Source organism: Amblyomma mixtum, chromosome 3 (genome assembly GCF_055824585.1).
Source record: "Amblyomma mixtum isolate Tamu chromosome 3, ASM5582458v1, whole genome shotgun sequence".
In the NCBI taxonomy this organism is placed as follows: domain Eukaryota; kingdom Metazoa; phylum Arthropoda; class Arachnida; order Ixodida; family Ixodidae; genus Amblyomma; species Amblyomma mixtum.
Genome location: NC_143014.1, coordinates 46497975 through 46522531, shown reverse-complemented (window position 1 = coordinate 46522531; position 24557 = coordinate 46497975). Strand labels below are relative to the sequence as shown.

General features: G+C 47.2%; 2 protein-coding genes across 2 annotated transcripts; one reads left to right on the top strand and one right to left on the bottom strand.

Annotated features, from left to right (window-relative positions):
• Positions 1–4842: 4842 nt before the first annotated feature.
• Positions 4843–9888, bottom strand: LOC149350039 (uncharacterized). The gene has a single exon (XM_089579060.1). The coding sequence runs from the start codon at positions 9187–9189 to the stop codon at positions 8191–8193; it is 999 nt and encodes a 332-aa protein (XP_089435186.1). The 5' UTR covers positions 9190–9888; the 3' UTR covers positions 4843–8190.
• A 3646-nt stretch (positions 9889–13534) lies between these two features.
• Positions 13535–24056, top strand: LOC149350038 (uncharacterized). Its single transcript, XM_089579058.1, has 2 exons — positions 13535–13708; positions 23246–24056. Exon 2 carries the CDS (start codon positions 23247–23249, stop codon positions 23553–23555), a length of 309 nt encoding a protein of 102 aa, XP_089435184.1. The 5' UTR covers positions 13535–13708; position 23246; the 3' UTR covers positions 23556–24056.
• The last annotated feature ends 501 nt before the right edge of the window (positions 24057–24557 follow it).

Here is a 24557-nt window from a genome sequence, read left to right as displayed (position 1 = left end):
TTATTGATAGTGTTTTTGCTGCGACGACTAAATTTTACGCATCGACCGCTTTATTGTTTTTATTTACTTTGACACTGCTTTTGCTAAGAGCTGTTTTAAAGCGATGTTCAGCGTTCACCTCGTGCATCATCATTCCTTTTGTCTTTGTCATTTTCTTTTCTTTTATTTGATTGGATTCTATATCAATTTTACACTTGTTGCTATCTGGTGGCACACTTGGCGGCGGGATGCTGACATGAACAATGCGTGTATTTGCCTGTTAATCTTGTGATTTCCCAGCGCGGGTATAAATGTATCCGCCTTCTGCGAAAAGAAACTAGTTGGAAGTAGCGCTCTGTACATGTCGTGTGTGTCCCTTTGTTGTGTCCCTTTGTTGTCAGTAATGGTTACGTTCCTGGCAAGCAGATGGCGCCACTAGGCTGGGCCTATCGTTGCGTGTATTTTTGCACGCGCTAACTGAAAGTGGGAATATGCCTCCTTTTAACGTACGTAAGCATGCATACGGTAATGGCATACGGTTATAGCACATATAGGAGGTATTCACTGAGGCCGCGCTACCAGACGGCGCGAGCGTCGTCGCGGCAGGCGCGCCATGTGTGCGGTCGTTTCAGGCCAGCTCGCGCAGTGTCACGGTGCGCCGTGAGGTACCCGGCCTGAACTGTTAGTGATCCGTAACATATACATAGCTTGCACCGACGTCACATCCGGTGGCCGTCGGTAGCGAGTCGGCCATGCTGCCGAACCACTGCCAGACCGCTCTAGCTTTCCGCTGCCTATGTTAGCTCGCAACGTTGTGTGTTGTGTGTCCGCGCAGTTGTGTGTGTCCGCGCAGTGTTGTGTGTCCGCGCAGGACACACAGCGCAGTTGTGTGTCCTTCTTGTTCTGGTCCTTTGTCTGCAAGCGCTGTTTTTTCTCGCAACGTGTCGGTTCTCGTCCATCCGTAGATTCGGTATGGCTTTGTGTGCCACCCTTGGCTGCTACGACCGTAGCGGCAGCTCCAGGCGAAAGAAGAAGCCGTTTAACACGAACTTCATCTGCATTCGTAAGATAATCGTAGGCATGCAAGTGCGAGCGCTCCATGACACAGTAAGAATCTGCGCGAGCTGTGGCTGGCTCGCATTAAGCGCGATGATTTGGACCCCGACAACCCAAATTTAATTGTGTGCGGAGTGCACTTTGTGACAGGTAAGAGGCTTGTGTCGTCAACTTAATGTTTGCGATGTAGCGAACCACGACGGTCGCGCCTGACGCCGCCTAGGCCGATCGCTGCCGGAGCGCCGACGACGACGAAGCGTCGCTGAAAGACGAAGTGCCGCCGTTCTGCTCGCCGTTTTGTGTCGCCCGCTGTCAACACCACGCCTTGTACCATTTGTGCAGAAACCCCCTTTCAACGAAAACGTGGGAAGCAATGGCTACACTCTTGAATGTTGCTGTTTTGATTAACGCCATCCAATTTGTCTGAAAACACAAACCCAGACTGGGTCCCGTGTCGCTGCAACCTAGCTACAGCACTAGGCAAGCCGGTTCGGATCGCCACGACCGCAGCGAGCAATGACTGCAGAGAAAGCGGCGTGCCGAGGCCGAGCTTTTCGTCTCGTTGCTTGCGCATCGCAGACAGGCTTCACACCCACCTGCTGTAGAAATCATTGTGTGGCCCCATTGATTCGAAGGCTTTCATTTCTTCCAACTTCACAAAGCTGGAAGGAGTACACGATATCCCCCGTGGGCCACTTCGAGGAACACATCAACGCCCATCGTCGCGTCAACTCCCGGTCGCAGCGTGTACGGATCTGTATCGTCGCAAATTTTCACTTTGTCTGCGTAGCGTACACGCGCCGATCGAATAAATTCAGACCAGTAGCCTGCACTGAATGGTTCATTCGTCTCTCGCACTCTAAGGATAAGAAAATAATCCAAAGTGTCCGAGGAGTGGTCCGGCATCGCAGGGCAGACGGGCGGGGACGGCCGAATGGTTCGGCAGCATGGCCGCAAGCGTTTGATGGAGGCGGAAGTGACGACACGTGCAACCTATGTATTTGTACGTTGTTGAATACGTCAGCGACCACTTATCTTTGTGGAGCGCGTATTGTGCATGAAGTCTGCAGCAGAATTCTTCTGCGCCGTGATATAACCGAGCTGCCTCAACTCGGCAGCAAAACTGGCTGGCTGCTCTGCACGCAAGAACGTACACGACTTGCAGCTTTTAATATCAGTTGATAACTGTCAGCTAGTCATGCAGGGCACATCGTGGTTAAACAGCACGATTAATTACCGAAATTCCAGAACTGCCACCGCAGAAATTGATAATTCAAGCGCCTAGCTGTAGTCCGCGAACTGCTGACGCTTCTCAGACGTACGGTCTTTCAGCAGAAAGGCAAAGCGTCATAGCTGCCTTATTTACCCGACAGAACGGCCAAACAAATAGCAGCAAAACAAATAGCAGCATAGGCCAAAAAATAGGCCAAACAAATAGCAGCAGCTAGCAGCACGAACGGCAGACACAGCGAGAATGTTTTGCAGTTTTGATTGTAGCTACGTAGCGCTGCTTCGTATGCACAAGACCGTTTTCGCAGCAACGCAGTGTGCAGCCATTCCGCTAGATTCAGTTGAAACACGTCACTTTCAGCAGGTAGAGATGACAAGTTAAGCTACAGCTAAGTGAACAGACCCTTCGAATTACTCACCTCTTCAAAAACGGCACTTCGGCCGTCGACACCGCGGACGTCGCTCGGCACCCACAGCATGACTCTTGGACTCACCCGCTTGTCAAGTAATTGCACCCTCTCATAGGTTTATATCCTTTAATTCCTTGGCCTGCCAGCAAACTTAAGCCGTGCACAAGGTGGGCCTCGATACCGGTGAATTCAACGCGCGGCAACAGTCTTGTATACGTCGCACACCATGTCGGTGCCTCCGCATTCCTACGGGGGTCGACCTTTTTGACAAAGTAGAACCTTCTGAGCGTGCCCGCTCTTTTCTGCTTCGCACAGTTCACGGAATATTCACTCAGTCACGCGGCGGCACGGGTCGGACAGAAATTACGTGCGGCGAGACGCGAAATACACTCACATTTCACCCATCACCAGCTATTCAAACGCTGCGGCTGGCTGCGGCGGCCGCGCGCGCGACCACCAACATGGCGAATGCCGCGCCGGCCGCTAGCGCCCCTTGCGGATGACGTCATGTGAATACCTCCTATACATAGTTGATTTATCCTCTCTTCTAGTCATATCTGTGGACTCCGCGAGCGGTAACGTGGTGGCCGAGAAGTGTGTGGAAAAGCGAGAAACAGCAGCGGCGCAGCGGTTCCGCCTCGCCCGGGCGTCAACAGATGAGGCCCAGTTTTTCCGGCGAGCCGCCGGATTTGTGGACAAGTGTGAACGCGCCCTTAGGAATGAAAGCGGTGATTGCACTAAATTCCGTGCGCGCGCACTCCGCACTTTTGCTAACCGTGTTGGCAGCCGCTGTTGTTGCATCTCTTGTTTGCCAGCCGTTACTCTGCTGACCAAATGCAGGACCTATTAATCCCGCAATATCGATCTTTTCACATGGCACTTATTACCATGAAACTAAAATTTAAAGCCAGCACGTACTCTAGCTAATTTTTTACGATTAGGTGCTTAGAGGTACAAGGATAATCTTTCAAACCACTGTTCAAAATGACGGCGCTGCAAAGGGTTGCCACAACGGTGCAAAACATTGAGGAAGCCAACAGACTGAACCAAGGATATAATAGGGGAATGTGTTCTTTTATTTGTGAGGTTAATGGAATATTAGTAGTGTAATCATTTTTTACTTGAAAGATAGCTGATTAGAAGGTACAAGAAGTTAAAACTATATGCCGTCGTCATCAAATAAGGCAAGAAAACACTCTCCAAGGGCGGCGTCTATAGTGGCCTGGGATCAAGAGCGCAACGACGACACCTCCTTGGGAGACGTCAGTGGTCACACGCCTCCATCGCTGACCTATATACCTTGACTTTGACACGCCTCGGGAACTCCGCGCTGCCCGTCACCGAGAACAGCGACTCCCTGATACAAATGACACATATATACTGACGCTGCAATCGCAAACGACTTTGCCTCTATGGTCTGGGTTTGTGAAAACTCTTCTTTCTCAGGCGCTTATGCCTGCCACCTACCTCAGGGTACACCTTTTCATGCGAACTCGCGATCTGGGGAGCCTTGTCGGGGGTGCCTTGTACAGGTACTGAATCTATTTTATCCTCACCGATTTCCATGAAGCCTGCAACGAGACTGCTACTCTTGGTTCGGCAGTCGCAGCTGCCGCGGCAATTCATCGCTATGAACGCGCAACCAAAACCATCGTCATTGAATGGACTCCAGGTCCCACGGACGAGTCGGGGAGCAGTGCGGTAGCACATGCCGCAGCTGCTTCGGCAGGTAGGATGCCCACGCTTATATCCCCACCCCCTTGCCTCATACTTACGTGACCTTGCATGGGCGGGTGGTGTTCGCTGGCGTCGCTACACAGAGGAAATGATTACGTTCCATCACTGCACGATGCTAACGCGCGGTGGCATATCCCACCTCCTATGGGAGCGCCCTGGCTTCGCCACCGGGCGTTCCGAGATCCGACCCTACCATATGAAGTTATGAACTACCGCTCCCTTCTGGCAACTGATCCTGATGTCCAAATGGTGTCTGCAAGATATGGCTCACTTAGTGGCCTGATCGGAGCAATGTGAAGTGACTGAAGATAGTGAAAGCTGCAGACTCTGTCTACTTCTTGTTACCCCCTTCCATGGCCATGCGCCTTCCTTACCCAACAGAGGACTTTCAACTCAACTCAATATGCCGTCGGTGGGATTCGAACCCACGAGCTCCACGTACATATCGCGTACAGTGGTCGGCGGCGGCTGCCCAACCTCTTCTGAGTGTATTTTTCGCGTAGAGCCTAACCTTGAGAGTATCACCCGCGCCACCATCGACTGTAGTGGCGTCCGTAGAAAGTCAAAGTCAAAGTCAAAGTGTTTATTTAGACAACTCAATGGTACAGTTGCCTAGGGCGCAGACTAAAAGGCAAAAGGATGCCTGACAAAGAGTCCACGCCCTTCTTGCTCCCATTCGAGAGCACAAGACATTCAGCGAGTAAAATAGACATAAAAACGAAATGAAAATACAGAAAGTATTGGTTAACAGTGAACTGAAGTAATTTCATCTTAAACATTTATCTACAGTTGGAGAAGTACTATGAGAGACAACAGAATAAAAAAGAAAAAAAGAAGTGGTTATGCCTGGAGTGACAACAGATACATGGTGATGCAATTTTTGAAAGCTTTCAATGATTTGCTTTCTTGAATAATGTTTACAGCAGGATGGTGATCGTTTAAAAAACTGGAAATTCTGTAGCTAAGTTTCTGGGCGCCGTAGTTAGTACGTATTTTTTCCTTATTATAACTTATGTGCCGTATGTTGTAGCTGTGTGGTTTCGTGAGATACTTATGACAAAAGGCGGCAGGATCAGAATGCATTTGTTGGTAAGTGGCTAACGCTATCTTTTTGTTTATAACATTCCACAGTGTAAGCAATTGGTGTTTCCTAAACAATGGGGCAGTGTGGCTAAGGTATGGTGCATTATCCATTAGTCGCAGAAATTTCTTTTGTAATAAGTATATGTTTTCTATGCTTGTTTTAGGTGCTGTGCCCCAAACAAGAAGACAATAGTGGAAACGCGAATGTACCAGTGTGTAGTATAGTTGTTTCTTTAGCCACATAGGCAAAAGGTCCTTTAATTTATACATGATACCAATGGACCTAGAGATACCTGTGCGAACTTTTTCAATGTGAGGGGACCAGTCGAGATGTTCGTGAAATAGGACGCCAAGAAATTTATGAGATATTGCACGTTCAATAGATTCATCACAAAATTGAATCAGTATTTCTTGTTTAATGCACTTGTTACGTGCGCGGAATATAATGTACTTAGTTTTTTTAGTGTTTAACTGCAGTTCGTTAGTGCGGAGCCATGTGGATAAGTTTTGCAGCCATATATTGGTTTCTACTTGGAGGGCTTCCAGATCTTGTCCGCAGAATAATACATTGGTATCGTCAGCGTACAGTACTATTTCTGGTGTAGAGGGCACGTTAATTACATCATTTATATAAAGAAGAAATAACAGCGGCCCAAGGATTGATCCTTGCGGAACTCCATAATGTATCAGACCTAAGCTGGACTTTGCATTCGGAATGTTCGTGTACTGTTGACGATTTGAGAGGTAATTCTTTATTAATGTGAGAGCCGTTCCTCTAATGCCATATTTATATAACTTGTATAACAATATCGGGTGCTTGATAGAATCGAATGCTTTCCTAAAGTCAAGAAAAACACCTATTGTATATATTTTCTGCTCAAAATTGTCTATTATCTTATCCTTAATTTTTATTAGCGCCATTTCAGTAGATTTCTCTTTCTGAAATCCATATTGCTGTTCTGCGATGATATCGTTTCGCTTGCAGAAGTTTAGTAGTCTGATGTTTATAACCTGTTCAATTACTTTCGAGAGGACTGGTAGTACCGAAATTGGCCTATAGTTATTTATATCATTTCTATCGCCTCCCTTGTGTATGACGGAGACTTTTGCAATTTTTAGTTTGTCTGGAAATATTCCGCTACTCAAAATAAGGTTGCATATATGCGTAAGTGGCTCACTAATCATGTGACTAACGGATTTTATAGGTTGAACTTTAATATCATCAGCACCACATGCACTGCTACTTTTTAAGTTTTTGATTACTGTGCAGATTTCCAATTCTGTAGTTGGAAACATGAACATTGAGCTTTCGATGTTGGATGTGAGATACGATGTAAAATCACAGTTACTTGCCTGAGATTTACTTGAAGCCCCTGATATGAGAAAATGCTCATTAAGTTTGTCAGCAAGCGACGCCCCTGTGTAAGGCACACCATTTATAACAAGTTCAGAGATGCCGTCTCTTTCATTTTTGGACATTAGCTTGTTTACGGTATTCCATACCTGTTTAGGGTTGTTGCAGATATCAGTAAACTTATGTTCGTAATAACTGGTCCTGGCTTTTTTAATATCAGAGCTTAACTTGTTACGAATTCGTTTATACTCAATCAAACTGTCTATATTTTTCGTTCTGATAAAAGAGGCAAATAGTCTGTCACGATTTCTAATTCTTTTCAGAAGTTCAGCATTTATCCATGGTTTTCTGGCTTTTTTGCACTTTTTGAATTGTACTGTAGGAAAGGCTTGATTATAAAGCTCGGTAACTTTTTTAATAAAGACGTCATATGCTGTAACGGGGTCAGATAGTTGAAAAACCTCTGCCCAACTTGTTTCTGCTACTAAGTTTCTAAATATTGTGGTCTTTGCTTCATTAATGATTCTATATGTAATCGGTGCACTGATTTTGGAATGACTCTGTGTTGTAAAGTATGGTTTAAATGACAGGAAAATCGGCAAATGGTCACTAACATCAGCTATCAGTACACCTGCTTGCACATCATCCTTTTTGTAGCTTGTGAAGCACACATCTAGTAAAGTACGGCACATATCAGTCACTCTAGTTGGCATATGTATCACATTTTCACAACCAAACGAGAAAAAAATATCAAGCATCCTTTGCTGATTAGATTCAGGCAATAAGAGATCGATATTGAAATCACCACAAATAACTACAGGCGACTTAAACTGCATGCACTGTTCTAACATATTTTCAAGAAATACTAAAAACATTGCCTGTGATCCAGAAGGCGGCCTGTATATAACGGCAAATATGGTACCAACACATTTTAACATGACACACTCAAAGTGCTGATCTATGACACAGAAATCTTCAATGGTGACATAGTTTAGGTGGTTCATTACATAAATGGCCACACCTCCCCCTCTCTTATTACTCCGTGAAACTGATGCGCATTTGTATCCTGGAAATTGTATGACATCATAATCATTGGTAAACCAAGTTTCAGTGAAAGCTAAAAATTCAAATTTATGGTCTAGTGCATTTAGGAGGGTTCTTACAGAATCCTGTTTATTCCGAAGGCTTTGCGCATTGAGATGGAATAAGGAAAGTTGATTTTTTTCTCGTAGAGGCTTGGAATGTTTAAACGAATCAGCATCATGATAAGAATATGCGAACGAGGCTGTCATTTTCAAGGGTGCTGCTATCAGTTACCGTGCTGTGCATACGGCCTGTTACTCAACGTATCTTATCCAGATCGTTAGTCGTCCTAATCCTGATAACTCGGCTGCGGGGGCCACGACGAACAAACATTTTTCCATTCTTCAACCAGGCAAACTCATACTCTTTTTCCTTGGCCGTTTTTTTCATTTTCCAAAAGAGCGCCTTGTTCTGTGCTGTCAGGTTTTCATTGAAGAAGATTTTAGATTTCGCTTCCTTTAGCTGTCCCTTTTTTGCGAGCCATGCGTCTCTGGTTGAACGGGATAGGAAGCGTACAAGAACAGGTGTAACCTTCTTAAAACTCTCCCCGACCTCACTGTCACTACTAGCACTCGCGTTGTTAGTGCTCTCCTTGATAGACCGTGAGGGCAATCGATGAACAGCCTCAACATCTGCCTCGGAAAGCAGCGGAAGTTCGAGATCAGTGGCCAAGACATTAAGCTTTTCCAGTAGGTTTTCATTTTCATGATGGGGCAGCCCAAGTATTTCTAAATTTTGGCGTCTGCTGTACTGCTCTAGTTCGTTAACTTGTTGCCTTAATTCCTGGTTTTCTTGTTCTGCTACCAGAACCTCGAGTTTTTCCACTCGCTTTCCGAGGGCAGATATATCTGCATCCTGTTGCTTCATTTTCGACAAAACTTCGTCGTATTTTGTGGACATTTCCTGCATAAACTGCTCAATACCATCCACAGTGGCCTTTATCTCTCCTAGTGCGTCGATTTTCGATTTGATCTCAAGTACTTCTGTGAGCACGAGACGAACATCTGTAATTTCACTTCCAAGATTCATTTCCGGTTCCTCGCTTGTTTTCTTGCCACTATGGTTGCTTCGAGCCTTAGCTGTTTTGCATGTTGGGCATTTCCATGCTTTTTTTGCAGTTTCTGCCTTTTTCTTGTATGTGGCTTCACTTACCCCAGAACATGTGCCAAGATGATACACATAACAACACTCTGAGCATGTCAGAAACGCTTCATCCTCAGAAAACTGCTCGTTGCATGCAAGACATGTGTCAGCCATTTTTCACTTGTCACGACAGACCGAGCAGTCAGCAGCAGCGGCTACCAGAAAAAAAATAGCTAAAGTTGCATTTCAAGGGGAAAAGGAGGAAAAAAAAAACCAACCTGTAAATTAAGGTGATGTTTTTAGGGCACGGATAGTAGGTCCTGCGGTGCCACTGCTGCTGAATGCTTGTGAAGCAGATCCCCGGTGGCAAGCTGCTTTTATAGCTGTTGGGCGGTGACGTCACGAGCTACGTCGATGTTAGCAGCCAGTTTCCCAGCCACGTTTCCGATCGCCAGTCATTCTGCGGTAGCTCATCCGGGGCAGATGTACGCAAACGGCTCCTGTAAATTAAGGTGATGTTTTTAGGGCACGGATGGTAGGTCCTGCGGTGCCACTGCTGCTGAATGCTTGTGAAGCAGATCCCCGGTGGCAAGCTGCTTTTATAGCTGTTGGGCGGTGACGTCACGAGCTACGTCGATGTTAGCAGCCAGTTTCCCAGCCACGTTTCCGATCGCCAGTCATTCTGCGGTAGCTCATCCGGGGCAGATGTACGCAAACGGCTCCTGTAAATTAAGGTGATGTTTTTAGGGCACGGATAGTAGGTCCTGCGGTGCCACTGCTGCTGAATGCTTGTGGCACCGCAAGTGCCACAAGTAATACCGCAAGTGCCACGTGGAACATGATCCAACGGCGAGGGTGGCAGCTGTGCGAGAACCTTATTGTACCAAGTGTTTTGAAGCCCGCCGCTGGTTGTCAAAAATAAGCTTTTTGAGATAAAAAGATGGCGTTTGCGTCGTAAGCATACCAGTGTTGTCGGACGTCAGAAAAGTGAATCACGCTAACCAGCAAGCCGGCTAGGTAAATTCTAGCAGTTAACTGTTTAACTATAAATGGGCATCTGGAGGCAATCGGGTGGTGGTGGTAAAAACGTTTATTTCCTCTGAAAAGAGGGAGTTACATGGAGGTTGCTCTGGAGTCAGGCTTAGTGCCCTTCCCCTCACAAACACTAGGTGGAGTCCCTAGTACGGGACCCCAGTGGCTTCCGCTGCCGCCATAGCTCGTTCGACCATCGCCTTTTGGGCTTTCAGGTCGCAACAGGCGAGTAGGGTCGCCTCCCAGTCCTCCCGGGTGGGGTTTGGGTTTGGAGTAAAAGCAGGGTTGGAGGGGCACGCTCACACCATGTGGTAGAGGTCCGAGGACCTCTCCCCACAGTGCGGGCACTCCCCGGAGAAGGCAGGGTCAAAGTGCTTTAGCGAGGCCGGGCACATCATGGTGTTCGTGACAAGGCGGAGGATCCGTAGCTGACCATTAGTAACAGCCATGTCAGTTTTTAGGATTTCGAAAACGCGATTACCCTCGGAGCTGTGGCTCAACAAACTTTGGCCATTTCTCGCGCAGTTAAATTAAGTCACGCGGCCGCGTGGCGCGCAAAGTGACTTTCACCACTGAACGACACTCCGCGACGCATATGTTCCACGTGACGTTCTCGTCCCCGCCTCGGCAGGAGCGGCGAGCAGCGTGGGCTGGACGTCACATGACACGTGTGCCTTGGAGTGACGCGATTGAATGGATGTCTAATGGTTTATGGGGGTTTAACGTCCCAAAGCAACTCAGGCTGTGGGGACGCCGTAGTGAAGGGCTCCGGAAATTTCGACCACCTGGGCTTCTTTAACGTGCTCTGCCATCGCACAGTACATGGGCCTCTAGAATTTCGCCTCCATCGAAATTCGACCTCCGCGACCGGGATCGAACCTGCGTCTTTCGGGTCAACAGCCGAGCGCCGTAACCACTGAGCCACCGCGGCGGCTCACTGATGGATGTCGTTGTGCGCACACAGCTGGGGCGCAATTTTGCGTTCGTTGGAGCATTTACCTCTTTTTCATTTATCTCGAATTGGCTTCAAGCCTGACAAAGCGTTGTTGGGCCGGGCACCCTCTCTCTTTATGTGTTTTTTTTTTACATTTTCTGAGAGGAGCAATGAAAGAGTAAAAAAATTGGTGTGGTTTAGCTCTGGTTAAACCTGGTGGGTTGCGAAAGCAATAGAAGCAGTAAGCAACGTGACTTCCATGGCGAGGCTCCTCGAGGAGCGCGGCACGACCGGCTCCTCTTGGCTGCGGTGGAGAGAGCAAGCTGACGTTGCGCGTCGCCATAGCAACGGAGAGGCTGACGTCACACCATCTGTTAGGCGAGGCGGCGGCTCCTGGACGAGCAGGGGGGTCCACGGACCGCACGACGAGCGGTTAGACATTGCTTTCCTAATAAAAAAGGGGGAAGACCCGGCCGCCATTGTCGGCGCGTACAAAAGTTCGCCGCCGATGCCTCCGAAGTTCCGCCCCTGCCCCAGCCGGTAAGTCGGAAGCCCTTCTTACGTAGCCTGCTATTTCCCAGGAATGCCTCGTTGATGTTCTGTAGCTAGCTGCTCGCTCTGTGTATTAATTTCAGATGTAATAAATAGCATAGAATGTTCACGCTTTGTCGTCCCTCCCTTTGTTCCCTCGAGCTCGAACCCCTCCGCGGTTAGCGAGCGGCAACGCTGCGTCCGCGGATTGGGAGTGTGGGGCGGAAGGCTGTCCCCCAATATTTCCACAAAGTAGCGGTAAAATGGTAGACCCTTGAGGGCTGCCGATAGTAGTACTGGCCGAAACCTCCTCGCCCGTTCGAGCGCTGTTGACAACCGACCTTTGTAAAAGGAAGGTGCGGCGGAGGTGGTAGAGATTGGATGGAAGACTGTGTCAGCGAAAATAGTGCAGGACGAGCCAGATACTATCGAATGCTCCCTTTAAATCGATTGAAATCAGAACTACTCGGGTGCGTGCCGCTCGGAAGTTACAATAAGGTTTGTGCGCAGGGGGACTAGTGCGTGGACGGCACTGCGCAAACGGGTGAATCCAAACTGCTGGGAATAGAGGTAGCCTCTGGAGTGTAGTAATTAGCAAAAACGACGGTGTATGAGGCATTCGAGTAATTTATTATGGACCGAATTCATATCAATAGGCCGATAAGATGTGGGCAGGGAAAGAGAACGGCCGGGCTTGGGGAGAATAATGATTCGCCCCCGGCGCCACACGAACGGAAAGTGGCCTAATCGAAGTGCGGCGCTAAATAGTGAAAGGAAGAAGCGTGGGTGGGCATTCCAGAGGCCAACAACCAGTGATGGAATGAGTTCGTCCAATCCCGGCGCAGTACCCGCTCTGAGGGCATCAACGAGCAGTTGAATGTCTTGGCGCGTGAAAGAGACGTCGGGAGGTACAGCCGGTCAAATCTTTAGCTGGCGTGCGCGACGGCCGCTTTTTCTGTCGTCGCGCACGCCAGCTTGTCTTGCGTGTGCACGAAAGTGTCGTTCACCGTAGGAAACAGCGCATTTGTGCATGGGATTTTTGGATGCTGGAATATGACCTTAATAGCCCTTTATGCTTATCATTGGGATTTAAATAGCCCGAAAGTGAGAAATGCAATCGTGCAGCAGATTGTGACACAAGCAAGATACGGTCGCGTAGCTGTCGTTAAATAATTAGTATACTATAGTTGCCCTGCAGGTCGGCGCACCTAACCAGTCAGTGAGTGCGGGACATGGAAGTCGATACCTCAAAGAATTTTCATCTAAAGTACCTTAGCTTGCCCTAAAAGTTAAAGATCGCGTGATCTACTCGCGAGTAAATGTAAGAACTTCTATAGCTCTTGTAAAGTTCTTGCTAAAATAAGGTCGCCACTCTAGTTTGTGATGATAAGTAAGCGATCTGGCGCCGCGTTAGGAGCGTGATCCCTGAGAAGTGTACGGAAATCCAACGACACGCCAACAGAAACAAAGCCATAATTAAGCATACAGGGACGAAATTGTATGGTACTACAAAGAGGGTTCCTAAGATATCCATAGAGAAAGCTTTTTCTTAATACACTTCATCATAATCGCCATATTTCACCTGTTTGCGCGTGTATGGGAATACGTGTCGTGTGCGTACATGATGCGTAGTCGGTATGAAACTATAGACTTAGGAACGTTTGCAGTGTTATTTGTTGCTTCCCGATTGTGTGAGGGGTGGCGCTGACATGCCCGCCTATCCTCGTCTCTGGTCTCCTATTTTCCTTTCCTCCACAACTCCCGCCGAACCTCCCTTCCCTCCAGTTTTTGTATTAACTCCCCTTTCCCATAACCACACTTCTAACCGTAAATTCAGGGACCGAAGGCACAGATACCTGCACCGTTCGTTGGAAAACTCTATGTCGTCGAGCTTTTCCACTCGCTAACTGAAGTATTCCCTATCGCGCTGTCTTAGCTGCTCTTCCGAAATCTCGGTCTGATAGCGCCGGCCTTTGTGCTCGTCTGGCCGCGGGAATTGATAACCTGGCTATCCGCACAGAAGGATCCTGTTTGCGGTCTCACCGGGAAACCCTGCCCGTTGTCGCTTGCAAGTGCCTGTCGTGGTTGCCGGTTATCTCGTTCCTCCGTCGACCGTAAAGTACGCAACGCGTGGGCGTTCCGCCAGCACAGAAGAACGGCTCGCAGCAGTAGCCTGCCTGCTCCGGCCCTTACCAGGTAAGCACTCCGTTTGTTGCATCTTTCCCTACTGTCAGCGCAGGGCCCACCGCTTGTGAGTTATAATAACCAAGCGCTCAACCATCTGAGAAGAGGCCGTTTCCTTGCGCGAATAATCTCCCCAGGAACAATAGCACGGACGAACGGAAGGTGGGAACTGGCGAGATAAAGCGCGCTTGATAGGGCTTCACTCACTGGTATTTTACAGTGTTCGTCGGATCCCTGACGTAGTTCTGGCATTTACGGACCATGTTCTCATGCGTAACGTGACGGAGGATGGTTTGTGCGCCTCCATTGGCATTGACACTCATCTAACGTGATGTGTATCCAGTTCTCAAAAGAACTTTTGAGCGCTCTTGTCAGTTATCCTCCGCTGACCGACGTGCTCAGGCTATTATGCATCGTCTCTGACGATTGTCTCACCGAGCCGCTGCTACAGCGCAGGATAGTGGACTGAAGGAGCGTCTGCTTGGTTCTCCTTTGATGAAGAGTTTTATGACGTTTTGAAAGCGCATTGGGCCTTCTGAAAAACATTTTGCATATTTGGACATTGTTCGCGGAACAGCAGTTTGACAGAGAGACGCTAAGGTGCAGATAACAGTGGGTATAAGAGTTGACCATATCGTTTTCAAGAGAAAAAACAAAAAGAATACTCCTACCTGCCGGATGCAGTGCTGTTGCTATAACAACTCGCACCGCACCCGAACAGGTCAAGTTGTTTCAATTGGAATTTTTATTCCATCCAGCATGTTTCAGGAATAATCGGTGTTTTCGTGTGTGATCGCACTATAGCTTCCCAGGGTCGTGCGTCATGTCATTTCTGCTTGGAACTTGAGGCATTCAAGAAAGTAACCGCAGGAATATGAAACGAAGGTGCTTTGTAGCTGCGACCATGGGCGTCCGGAAGGGGAGGGGACAAGGGAAGGAGTGGTTGCCCCCCCCCCCCCCCCTTCCTGGAATTTCGGATATTTTTTATGCACTAGCAGAAAACAACTACAAAGCTTGATTAGCACGCCTAGGTTGTATTAACTTTTCGCATTTTGCTTATTACTAAGTTAAATTCTTTGTGCAATTATAAAATCCAATGTATGTTCTCCAAGCCCAGCACTAATTTGCTGTTTCTCATTTTTGTTTCATGTGCGCTAACCCCCCCCCCCCCTCCCCCCCTCTTTCAAAAAGTTCTGCGGAAGCCCTTGGTTGCGACCTATAGGACCAGCGCCTAAGCTTTTTTCTTCTTGCTCCAGAAAAATAAAACGTGGAGATTTAATTAAAGCTCCGTTATTGTTTAACACAACGTTTTCGTTATTGCTTCAATGAGCGTTAGGCTGTCCGAACAGAGTGAGAAAACGCTCTTTGATGCTGCCTCAAAGGATGAACTGCGGCGCCGCTAAAGAACTCTCTATGAGCTGTTTATCACACTGCATGAGGTTCATCCCAGAAAGGATGAATGGATGGGGCATAGCAGGCGGTCCCGAAAAAGGCGATCCCCTGGGTGATTTCGGTCCCTGTTTATTCTTAGAGTGCACGACTTCAGATTACTGCAACACGGACATCTTCTTTGATTTACTTTTTACTTTGATTTACATAAAGCACCTGTTTACTAATACCACGGCAAGAGCTTAAACGACTATAGACACTTAACTTTAGTGGCGTGTTTTCTTCTTGAAATGATGCGTTAGATATAAGAATACATGGATCATTGCGTGGTATCATTGCGTGGATCATACATGGATCATTGCGTGGTAAAGTCTTTCAGGGAAAAATCTGACGCTGCCAAGAAAGCGTGGCGATGCCAAGATTGTCGGAGTTCGACGTCCCATGGTAGCTGCAGTGACGAAAGTAAGACCGATGGAGATATAAGGGCTATCCTTACATCTATTAATCTGAAGCTTGAAAGCCTACCAGCCCTCGTAACTCGAGTGGAAGCCATAGAGGAATCTGTAACGCACATGTCTGCCATTTTTGAAGATTTGAAGAAGACAATCGGTGTGCAAGACAATGAGATAAAAGTGCTCAGAAAGAAGGTGCAAGAACTGGAGGGAAGGGAAGAAAACAACCTATCAGCTCAGGTTCAGCTTCAACGAGAAGTAAATGAGCTTGAGTTTAGAAATAGGCAACTTAATCTTGAAGTTCATGGTGTTCCTTTTCGGAAAGATGAAAACTTGCTCACCATATTGAATGAGGTTGCAGATAAGCTCGACATGCCTCATCTCGTCGAACAAGACATTGTCTCGGCACACAGGCTGCCCGCTCAGAAAGACAAGACACCCGGCATAATCGTGCGCTTCACAAGGCAGGCGATCAGGGAATCGTGGTTGAGTAAGAAGAACAACCTAAAAGACAGTAAGGCAAAAATCTTCATCCAAGAAAACCTAACCAGGCACAACCGAGAACTGCTTCTAGCAACAAAAAATTGGGCGAAAGAGACTGAGTTCAAATATGTATGGTACACCCATGGAAAGGTTCTTGTGCGAATGATGGATGGGGCAAACGCAATTCATATTAAATGCCTCAAGGATCTTGATCGCCTTAAGCTAGAATGAAGTATGCACTGAATGCTATACTTAAGTGAAGAGGGCAAAGATGTATGAGCACACCTTTTACTCGGCAGATGAGCTGAACATTATGGTTTCTAATTTTAGGTCTTCCACACTAAAATGTGTACACCTAAACGCAAGATCTGTCCGCAACAAAACTTTTTCTTTAGAAGAATTCTTCAGTAAATTTTCTTTTAGCTTTTCTGTTATTATGTTCAGCGAAACATGGAGCACGATTGAGAGTGACGTTTTCAGAATGAAGGGTTACAATGCGTACTATGTCAACCGCCCTTGTGGTCGCGGAGGTGGCATTGCAATCCTCACTTTGGAACAAATGGACTGTGAACTGCTTGATTCATTTAGCATAGTGACTCCAGACTATGAAGTGTTAACTTTAATTGCAGATAAGGTAATATATTCGGTCTGTTATCGACCACCAAATGGTCATATTTCAACATTTTTTTATTTTTATGAAGGCTTTCGTTCATTTGTTGTAGAGAATAAGTGTAAGCTGATCGCCGCGGGTGATTATAATATTGATATGGGCGTTAACACTCCTATTAGTACAAATTTTAACAACCTTCTCATCTCATATGGGTTTGACAACGTTATTAATGCACCCACCAGAATAACAACTGAATGTGAGTCAGTGCTAGACATATTTATAACAAACCTTTCATCGCAAGATATAAAAGCTGGTGCCCTATCGTGTTCCATCAGTGATCATCTTCCCGAGTTACTTTGTTTACGAGTTGCCCGCACTCTAAACTGTTCGTCGGCTGACAGTCTTTACCAGCCAGTAACTCATACGGCTCTCAATGCGTTTAGAAGTGAGCTGCTTCAAATAGACTGGCGCGAAGTTCTGAATATACATGATGCTAACAACGCCTACAATGTTTTTTTTTAGATACCTTCAAAAGATGCAATGCTCATTTTTCCTGTTAAACGACGCAAAAAGAATAGAAAAATTCGAAAGCCATGGGTTACACATGAACTGTACCAAGAAATGAGAGCAAAAGATAAGCTCTACAGACAGTTTTTAAACACCCGCAACGCTGATGATCGGAACCAGCTAACGAAAAAGCTGGGCACTGCACGTAAAGAGTACTTCTCGCGTTTTTTGGACGACAAAAATGTGCCGAGTGAGTTGCTGTGGGACAAATTAAACACGCTACTGCGTCGCGATAACCAACGTAGCTGCATTTCTAAACTAACAATTATTGGCAAAGTTTTACATGAGGAGGAACTGGCTGATGCTTTCAATAAATTTCTTACAAGTATGAGTACTCCACGCAGTTCCTCAAATGCATGTCGGTATATCAGCACGCGGAATGAAAAATCAATATTTCTACAGCCGGTGAATGAACAGGAAGTAATTTCAACAATAAAAAATTTAAAAAACAGCACCAGTAGGGATATCGACGAAATTCAAATAAAACCAGTAAAGTATGTCGCAGATGTCATAGCACCAGTTCTAACGCATATCTTTAATAAATGTCTGACGACATCGACATTTCCGGTGAAAATGCAAACTGCAAAAGTAGTAATGCTTTTTAAAAAGGGAAGCCGAAATGAATTGGGCAATTACCGTCCGGTGTCTATCTTACCTATATTTTCTAAGCCTCTTGAAAAAATAATTCACTGTAGGCTTGTAAGTTTTGCTGACCACTGCGAATTAATAACGAAACACCAGTTTGGGTTTAGGAAGAATATGTCTACTGAATTAGCTCTGCTTCACCAGAAAGAGTATATTTTAACGCAGTTTGAAAGCAAGGCAATAGTAGTCGCCTATTTATCGATTTTTCCAAGGCATTCGACTTGGTGAATCATGATGTTCTGCTGCAGAAGTTGAACTTTTACGGTATACGAGGGTGTGGATTACAGTTATTACAATCATATTTATCCCATCGATGTCAAGTAGTCCAAATAAACAACTCGCGATCACCAGTCCTGCCACTGCTTTGTGGTGTCCCACAGGGCAGCATATTGGGCCCCTTGCTATTTAACCTTTATATTAATGACATTGTTAATATTAACCGGAACGCCAAATTTATTATCTATGCAGATGATACTAGCATATTTTTTTCTGGTAATCACATCGATAAACTCATCACTGATTGTAACGACACCATAGTCCAGCTGCAGCAATGGTCCTCATCCAATTACATGAAGATTAACGAAAATAAAACAAAAGCAGTTGTCTTCCGGCCGAAAAGTAAACCTGTTCCTCCTCATGCTGATATTGTTTTAAACTCTCATCCTGTTGACATTGTTGACCATTTCAAATGTCTTGGTGTCATATTCACTGCCAATATGTCCTGGGAATCTCATGTGAATTTTGTATTAGTGAAACTTGCTCGAATAACCGGTGTAGTTGGTCGTCTCCGATATATGCTTTCTACTAAAACAAAAATATTGGTCTATAATTCTCTTTTCTGTGGCGTCTCTCATAGCCTTAGTCGCTTTGGGACGTTAAACCCCATAAAACCAATCTTTTCTGTTCACACGTCAACTACTGCCAGCTTGTGTGGGGCACAACTACATTCTCTAACACACAAAAAATATTCCATATGCAAAAACGGTATCTACGGCACGTGTACAATGCTGGCTACAATGCAACCACTGCAGAATTTTTTCACAGTGCTCATGTTATCACAGCCCACAAGCTATACCGTTACTGTTTGAGTGCTCGGTTTAAATATGAAGTGAAAAAAAATATTCATAGCCTGGATGCCTTGGCACATTTAGAAGGAAATCCTAGATGTTATCAGACTAGACATGGAGAAAACTGGAAGGTTGCTGTACCACGCTTGAATTCTGGTATGGAGCGATTGTGTTATTCTCTGCCATCTCTGTTAAACTACTATCAGTCACTGAATTTTGATTTATTTAGTTGTTCCACTGTTAAACTTAGAGACATGTTTGCCGATTGACTAACCTGATCTCATCTATTCTGATGATTGTTTTACCTAGCTCCGGACTTTTTTTATTTGTTATGCACTGATGAAGTGTCTTGATTTGTTTATTGTTTTTTGATTATCTGGTGCTGTCTACACGCTGCCTTATATATGGGGCTGCGGACTCGTCAAGTTGCCAAGTGGCAGCTTTTTTTCCGTAGCCCTCCATCTGTAGCACCGATGGAAATAAAGATTTGATTTGATTTGATTTGTATTCGCCTACGACCGCAAAACAATTTTAATTGAATTTCTTCTTGACGCTGTTTCAGTCTCGATTCCATCAACCGAACGGTGACTGTGACGTGTAGTTTACTCTTAGGTCACCTGAGGCACGAAAAACCTAAAATATAAACCCTGATACGTAGTTTCAATTCACAACAACACTTAAACAAGCCTCCTTCTAGAGCTGGAATGGCAAGAAACGACGAATCAGCCGTTACATCGTTGCTTTTTTCGTGCCGTAACCTAAGTGTGAACTACACGTCACAGCCATCGTTCGGTTGATGAAACTGAAACGGCGTCGAGAAAAAAATCAATTATAAATTATTCAGCGATCGAAGGCGAATACCACACGATGATCCATGCACTCTAATGTCTAACGCATCATCTGAAAGACGAAAACACGCAAGCAAAAATTTCTCGTCTGCAGTGCTTTAAATTTAAATTGCCGAAATAATTCAGTCTCGCGCTCAAGAGGTGCTGTACGCATTCGGTAAGCACTTGTTTTATTATTTTTGCGACGGAGGGTAACGCGGTGCGTTGAAATTTCTCGCAGCCTCGGAGTGTCACTGTGCTGTCAGTTTCCTTCTGCGCTCGATAACCTTCCCTAGTGCTAAGGCGCTTGGAAGACATGCTGGGTTATGGAGTATTATTTCAGCACGTGAGTCCAAGCGATGCTTCCACCAGGGTCTTACAAGGTATGTCCGTGACCTTCATTTTATGGCCCCATGAGAGCTCCAGACCCCAAGAACTTCGGTATAGTTATTGGTTACTATAGTGGCGGTTTCTACTCGTCGATTTGGAGCAACTCTGTTTTTAATCGGCTTTGTTTGATCCGAATCGGTCAGCGAATAATGCTATATCTATGACGAACTGACATGCAAGCAGCATGCGCTCTCGCCGACGGAAGAAAACAAAGTTGCCCAAACCCGTCACAAGAGTGGTGACTCTGCTGGTATAAGACGTGGACGCTATGTACTTTCTGACGGAAATCGCTTGGAGGGAAGACAGGCGTCACTGTCTGCGTTTTTATGAGTGCTCTTAGCTGCCTTGGTAATGCCGGGAAATATGAACCTCGCATTTGGCTTGCCTTGGGTTTGACTGAAAGCATGCATGGATTTGGCAGCAAAAGTAGAATTGATGACGGGACGAAGGTTATATATAGATTGCGCCTGGCGCAGCTAACACCATATAGAAACGGGTAATATCAGTGCATCTTGTGTAGCGCGGACAAGGCTTGGCTGGACAATTTAAGTTTTGTTTCCGAAACGGTCTTAACTTACACGCAAAGTTCTGCAGCCATTCAGTCAAAATATTCGTGTTGGATTCTGACTTTATAACGCTAGGTGAGAAGTTTTACTATCGCAGTGCGCTGATTAATTTTTTCTCTGACATTTTTATTTCTGTGTATATCATTTTATACATGTAAACTTTTGATATGAATGGTCTTTTGAAATCAACCATACATTCACTGGAGGTTTTACTCGAAACAAAGTTCCATGATTCCGCAGCTATCACATTCATAGCGAAATCCAAGGTAGATACGTATTTGACATTCGCCGGCACTCTCACGGTAGCTGAGTGACCGCAGCTCTATAGCTTTAAAAAGGCGTTAAAAAACTGTGTGGCTGACGCCTACGTGAGGTGCACCTTCGTGCCTTCGTGACCAGCGGAACAATTTGACGCTCGCATGCTGAGTCGCCACGTTCTCCCCGTTACTGCCTTCCTGGCGCCGTACCAGTCGTGTGCCTCGCTTGGACGTCAGTATGCAATATTCTTGTTCTTCGCCAGTCTGCCCTCTGCTGGGTCATACCGCCAGTGGCTGTTGCAAACTGGGAATGTGAGCCGACGGAGAAGACAAAGCGAAAAACGCGCCTACTTGCGCCCTCTCGAGAAGAGGGTGGGAGGTTCAGCTATATCGCTCCTCGCCCTGAGGGGCCTTTGGCAGAAGTAAGGACATAGGGGACAATGGGAGGGTAATTGGCGATACAGTCGGCGTTAGTGCTGTGCGTCGCAACCGAAAGGTGGCGCTTTCGCCTGCTGCCCGAGGGTAGGCCCGGGCCATCAGCCCCATATGTGGGCTCTCCGTGGAAAGTGCCGCCTGTGTATAATGTGACGCGGGTGGGCTTGAACGGGTGATTTTTTTTTACTGCCTGTTTGCAATGCAAGGTGTCGAAAAACGAGAAAATTGGTCTCTCGAAGCTAGCGAAAAGTGAAAGCTTAGCGAGCGCGTGACAAAGGCGCGACGAAGAAGAGAGGAAGAAGACCACGGAAGAGCTCGACCTAGGCAGACCTAGGCGTATTACGACGCCGAAGGTAAGCCAAATTCACCGCTAGATAGGAGAGTCGACGCTTCTAGGAGAGTCTTCTAGGAGAGTCGACGCTTCAGCGTATCTTCCGCCGTGAGCTTCACGATAAGGTAACCTAGAAACGCCAATGAGCAGCTAAGAAGTGCGGCTGGCAAAAGGCATCCGCTAAGCGAGCTCGTTTTCGCGCCCACTTGCAAATGTGTGTCGCGTGTTACGTGAGCTCTTAGTGCCGGTATGAATATGCCTTTGCAGTGCACCTAATGTCTTTGTTCTGTTAGTATGCGTCATTCTTTTTTGTTGTTTTCGCATTATTTTGTCACACATTGTACTATAGCATTACTCGCTAGATAGCAGAGGCGCAGGGATATTTATATGTAAAGTGACGCAGTTAATTTCTGGGGTAATCACGGTAGATTGAGCAGCCTGTTTGAAAGTTTTCAGCAGTCTGTTACCCCAAAGCTGATGAAAGCGGGATAAGCGTTTGTTGTGTCCCCTTATTGCTTTTGTGTGTGTGCGCCCCCGCATCCTCCTCCTAACGACCACTCGCATCCTCCTCCTAACGACCACTTGCCCCTCGTCGCACGCTATCGCCAGATGCCCCCCCATGGTGCGCCCCCGCATCCTCCTCCTGTTTTGGGAAGCCACTCCCTCCCGTGGACGCTTCTCCGCTCCCTCCTTTCTTCGGGCGGCCAGTTCGGCTCCTGCCTCGGTCGACGCTGGTCGCACCCTCATCGGCTTTAAATAAACGAAGTCTTAAAGTACCGTGTGCGTCTTTCGCTGCATTCAACACAGCGACCGGACACGACAGCGTTATTATTCCGGGAGGGCTTTCCGCGTTTTGTTTTGGAGTGTTCTTACATCATGAGGTACACCCCCCGTCAAAAGTATACAACCCAAGGGGTTTGTTTGTGACGCATGCAGCCTGCCTCGTAGTGCATCCTCAGCGACGTAACCTCTCGAAAGAAGAATGGCTTCGCGTCCTTAATATTCCCAAGCTTCAATTGGACTTCTATACGTGCTAGGGGGCCCCGCTGAGCAGTTTAGAAGCAAACCTATACACTTTTGAGGGGGGCTGTACATGCTATACGAGAATTGCTTTCGTCATTCGCCTTGGATTTTAGCATCTCATTCGTCGAAGTATGCAAGACCGTGCGTTTGTTGTGCATTCTCCAAGTGCCTAGAGACGTCTGTTTGTGTGTCTCGGGGGGGGGGGGGGGGTAGAGATATTTTGTAGCAATGCGACCGCAAGCCAGCATTTTCACTTTTTTTGCGCCTGCAAAAGAATCTGCTGTCCATGCCAAAGCTCGCACAGTTCAGAGGTGTGGATTATAAAGTATTAACCAAAGCTGAGAAGTCACCCTGGTGCTTTGTCGTCAGACGGAACGGGAGTCGTCATACCCAGCGTGCCACTTAGTTTACGCGACATTGTAGGTGTTCCGAAGTATTTGTGGCAGTCCAGCAGCGGCAGGCAAGGTCGGCTTGTTGAGCGCCTTGTGCATCCCTCTCGATCCGCAGGATGGATTCGACGGAGGCCGGCTGCGACGAGGGTGTTCCGATCGAGCGTCCCCGCAAAGCGGTGCTGCTGGGCTGCTCGGCGGTGTCGATAATGGCCACGGCAGCCGGCGTGTTCGCCGGCATCTTCCTCCACCCGGCCGTCGTGGTTCTGCTCGTGCTGGGCAACGCGGTCAGCGTGGTGCTGGCGCTGCGCTTTGGCCACGAGGTCGTAAAGCCCGAGCGGCCGGCAAATGCGACGAAGGCACCCGACGGCAAGGCGGTCTTGCCTGTCATCCATATCCATCCGCCTAAGATGGTGACCGAGCTCTAGGACGCCGTTTCCATTCAGCGTGCCACTGAGCACGTGTCGTGTTCAAGCTTGGCTTCTGTGGTGTGATGTGGACCGGTAGCACGACAACTTTCTTGACGTGCCAGTGAACTGCGTGTGCGTCACTAGCCGTAAAGGTGCCTTGACTGAAGCAGCTCAGGCTCGACCGGCTTGTCAGCGCGTACTTTTTCGTACTTCACGTCGGTACCGCCTCCTAGCGACCGCCCGCTACCACTCACGAAATAGTTCCGGGTTCAGACACTGTGCGAATCGCGAGCGCCGCGCGTTCAGCGCGCACGAGAGGGCTGACAGTTCACGTGTTGTGAAGCATGTATACCGCATCGCGTAACAGGAGAAACGGACGATGCGCGTGGTACACTGCAGCGCAGTTTTCCTTGCGAGGTCTCCGTTAACTTGGTTTGCCCGATGCATAGTTCAATCGGCTAGCACTACGAGTTGCAAGATACTGCTACTGAGTTCAGAAAAGTAAAAAAATTGTGGTGATTTCCTTGCGCTCTCACTGCTGCTCTAGAGACCCTTGAACGAAACCAGAAAGAAAATGTTGCTAACATTTCTGGCAATGCTCTTTAGCTGCGCGAGGTGCCGTTTATTTCGTATCTGGTCCGAAATACTTTAACGGTCAGTTATTTTCGGGTCTCATTTGTGTAAATACACGGCATGAGCAACGAGGCAACACACCTCTAAGCTTCACGAGTGTGGAAACCATCCTCTCCATGGACACGCATAAACAATGCTACATGCCATGGAGGAAAAAAAACTAAGGAGGGAGCGTGACGTCACACGGCCAGCGTTCGCAAGCCGAGTGTTTACGAAGCCGTTTTCTCCCTCAGTTTTTCGCTCTCCGAGTCTGTCCTTTATGTTTTGATTCTGGTATGTTTTGGTGCGCGCGTATGTGCGACCCGCGGCGCGGACGTCTACAGCAAGGAGGTTGATCTACAGTCAGTCTGCCGCGCTAATCGGCGCATGCGCGCGCGCAGCGGGGCT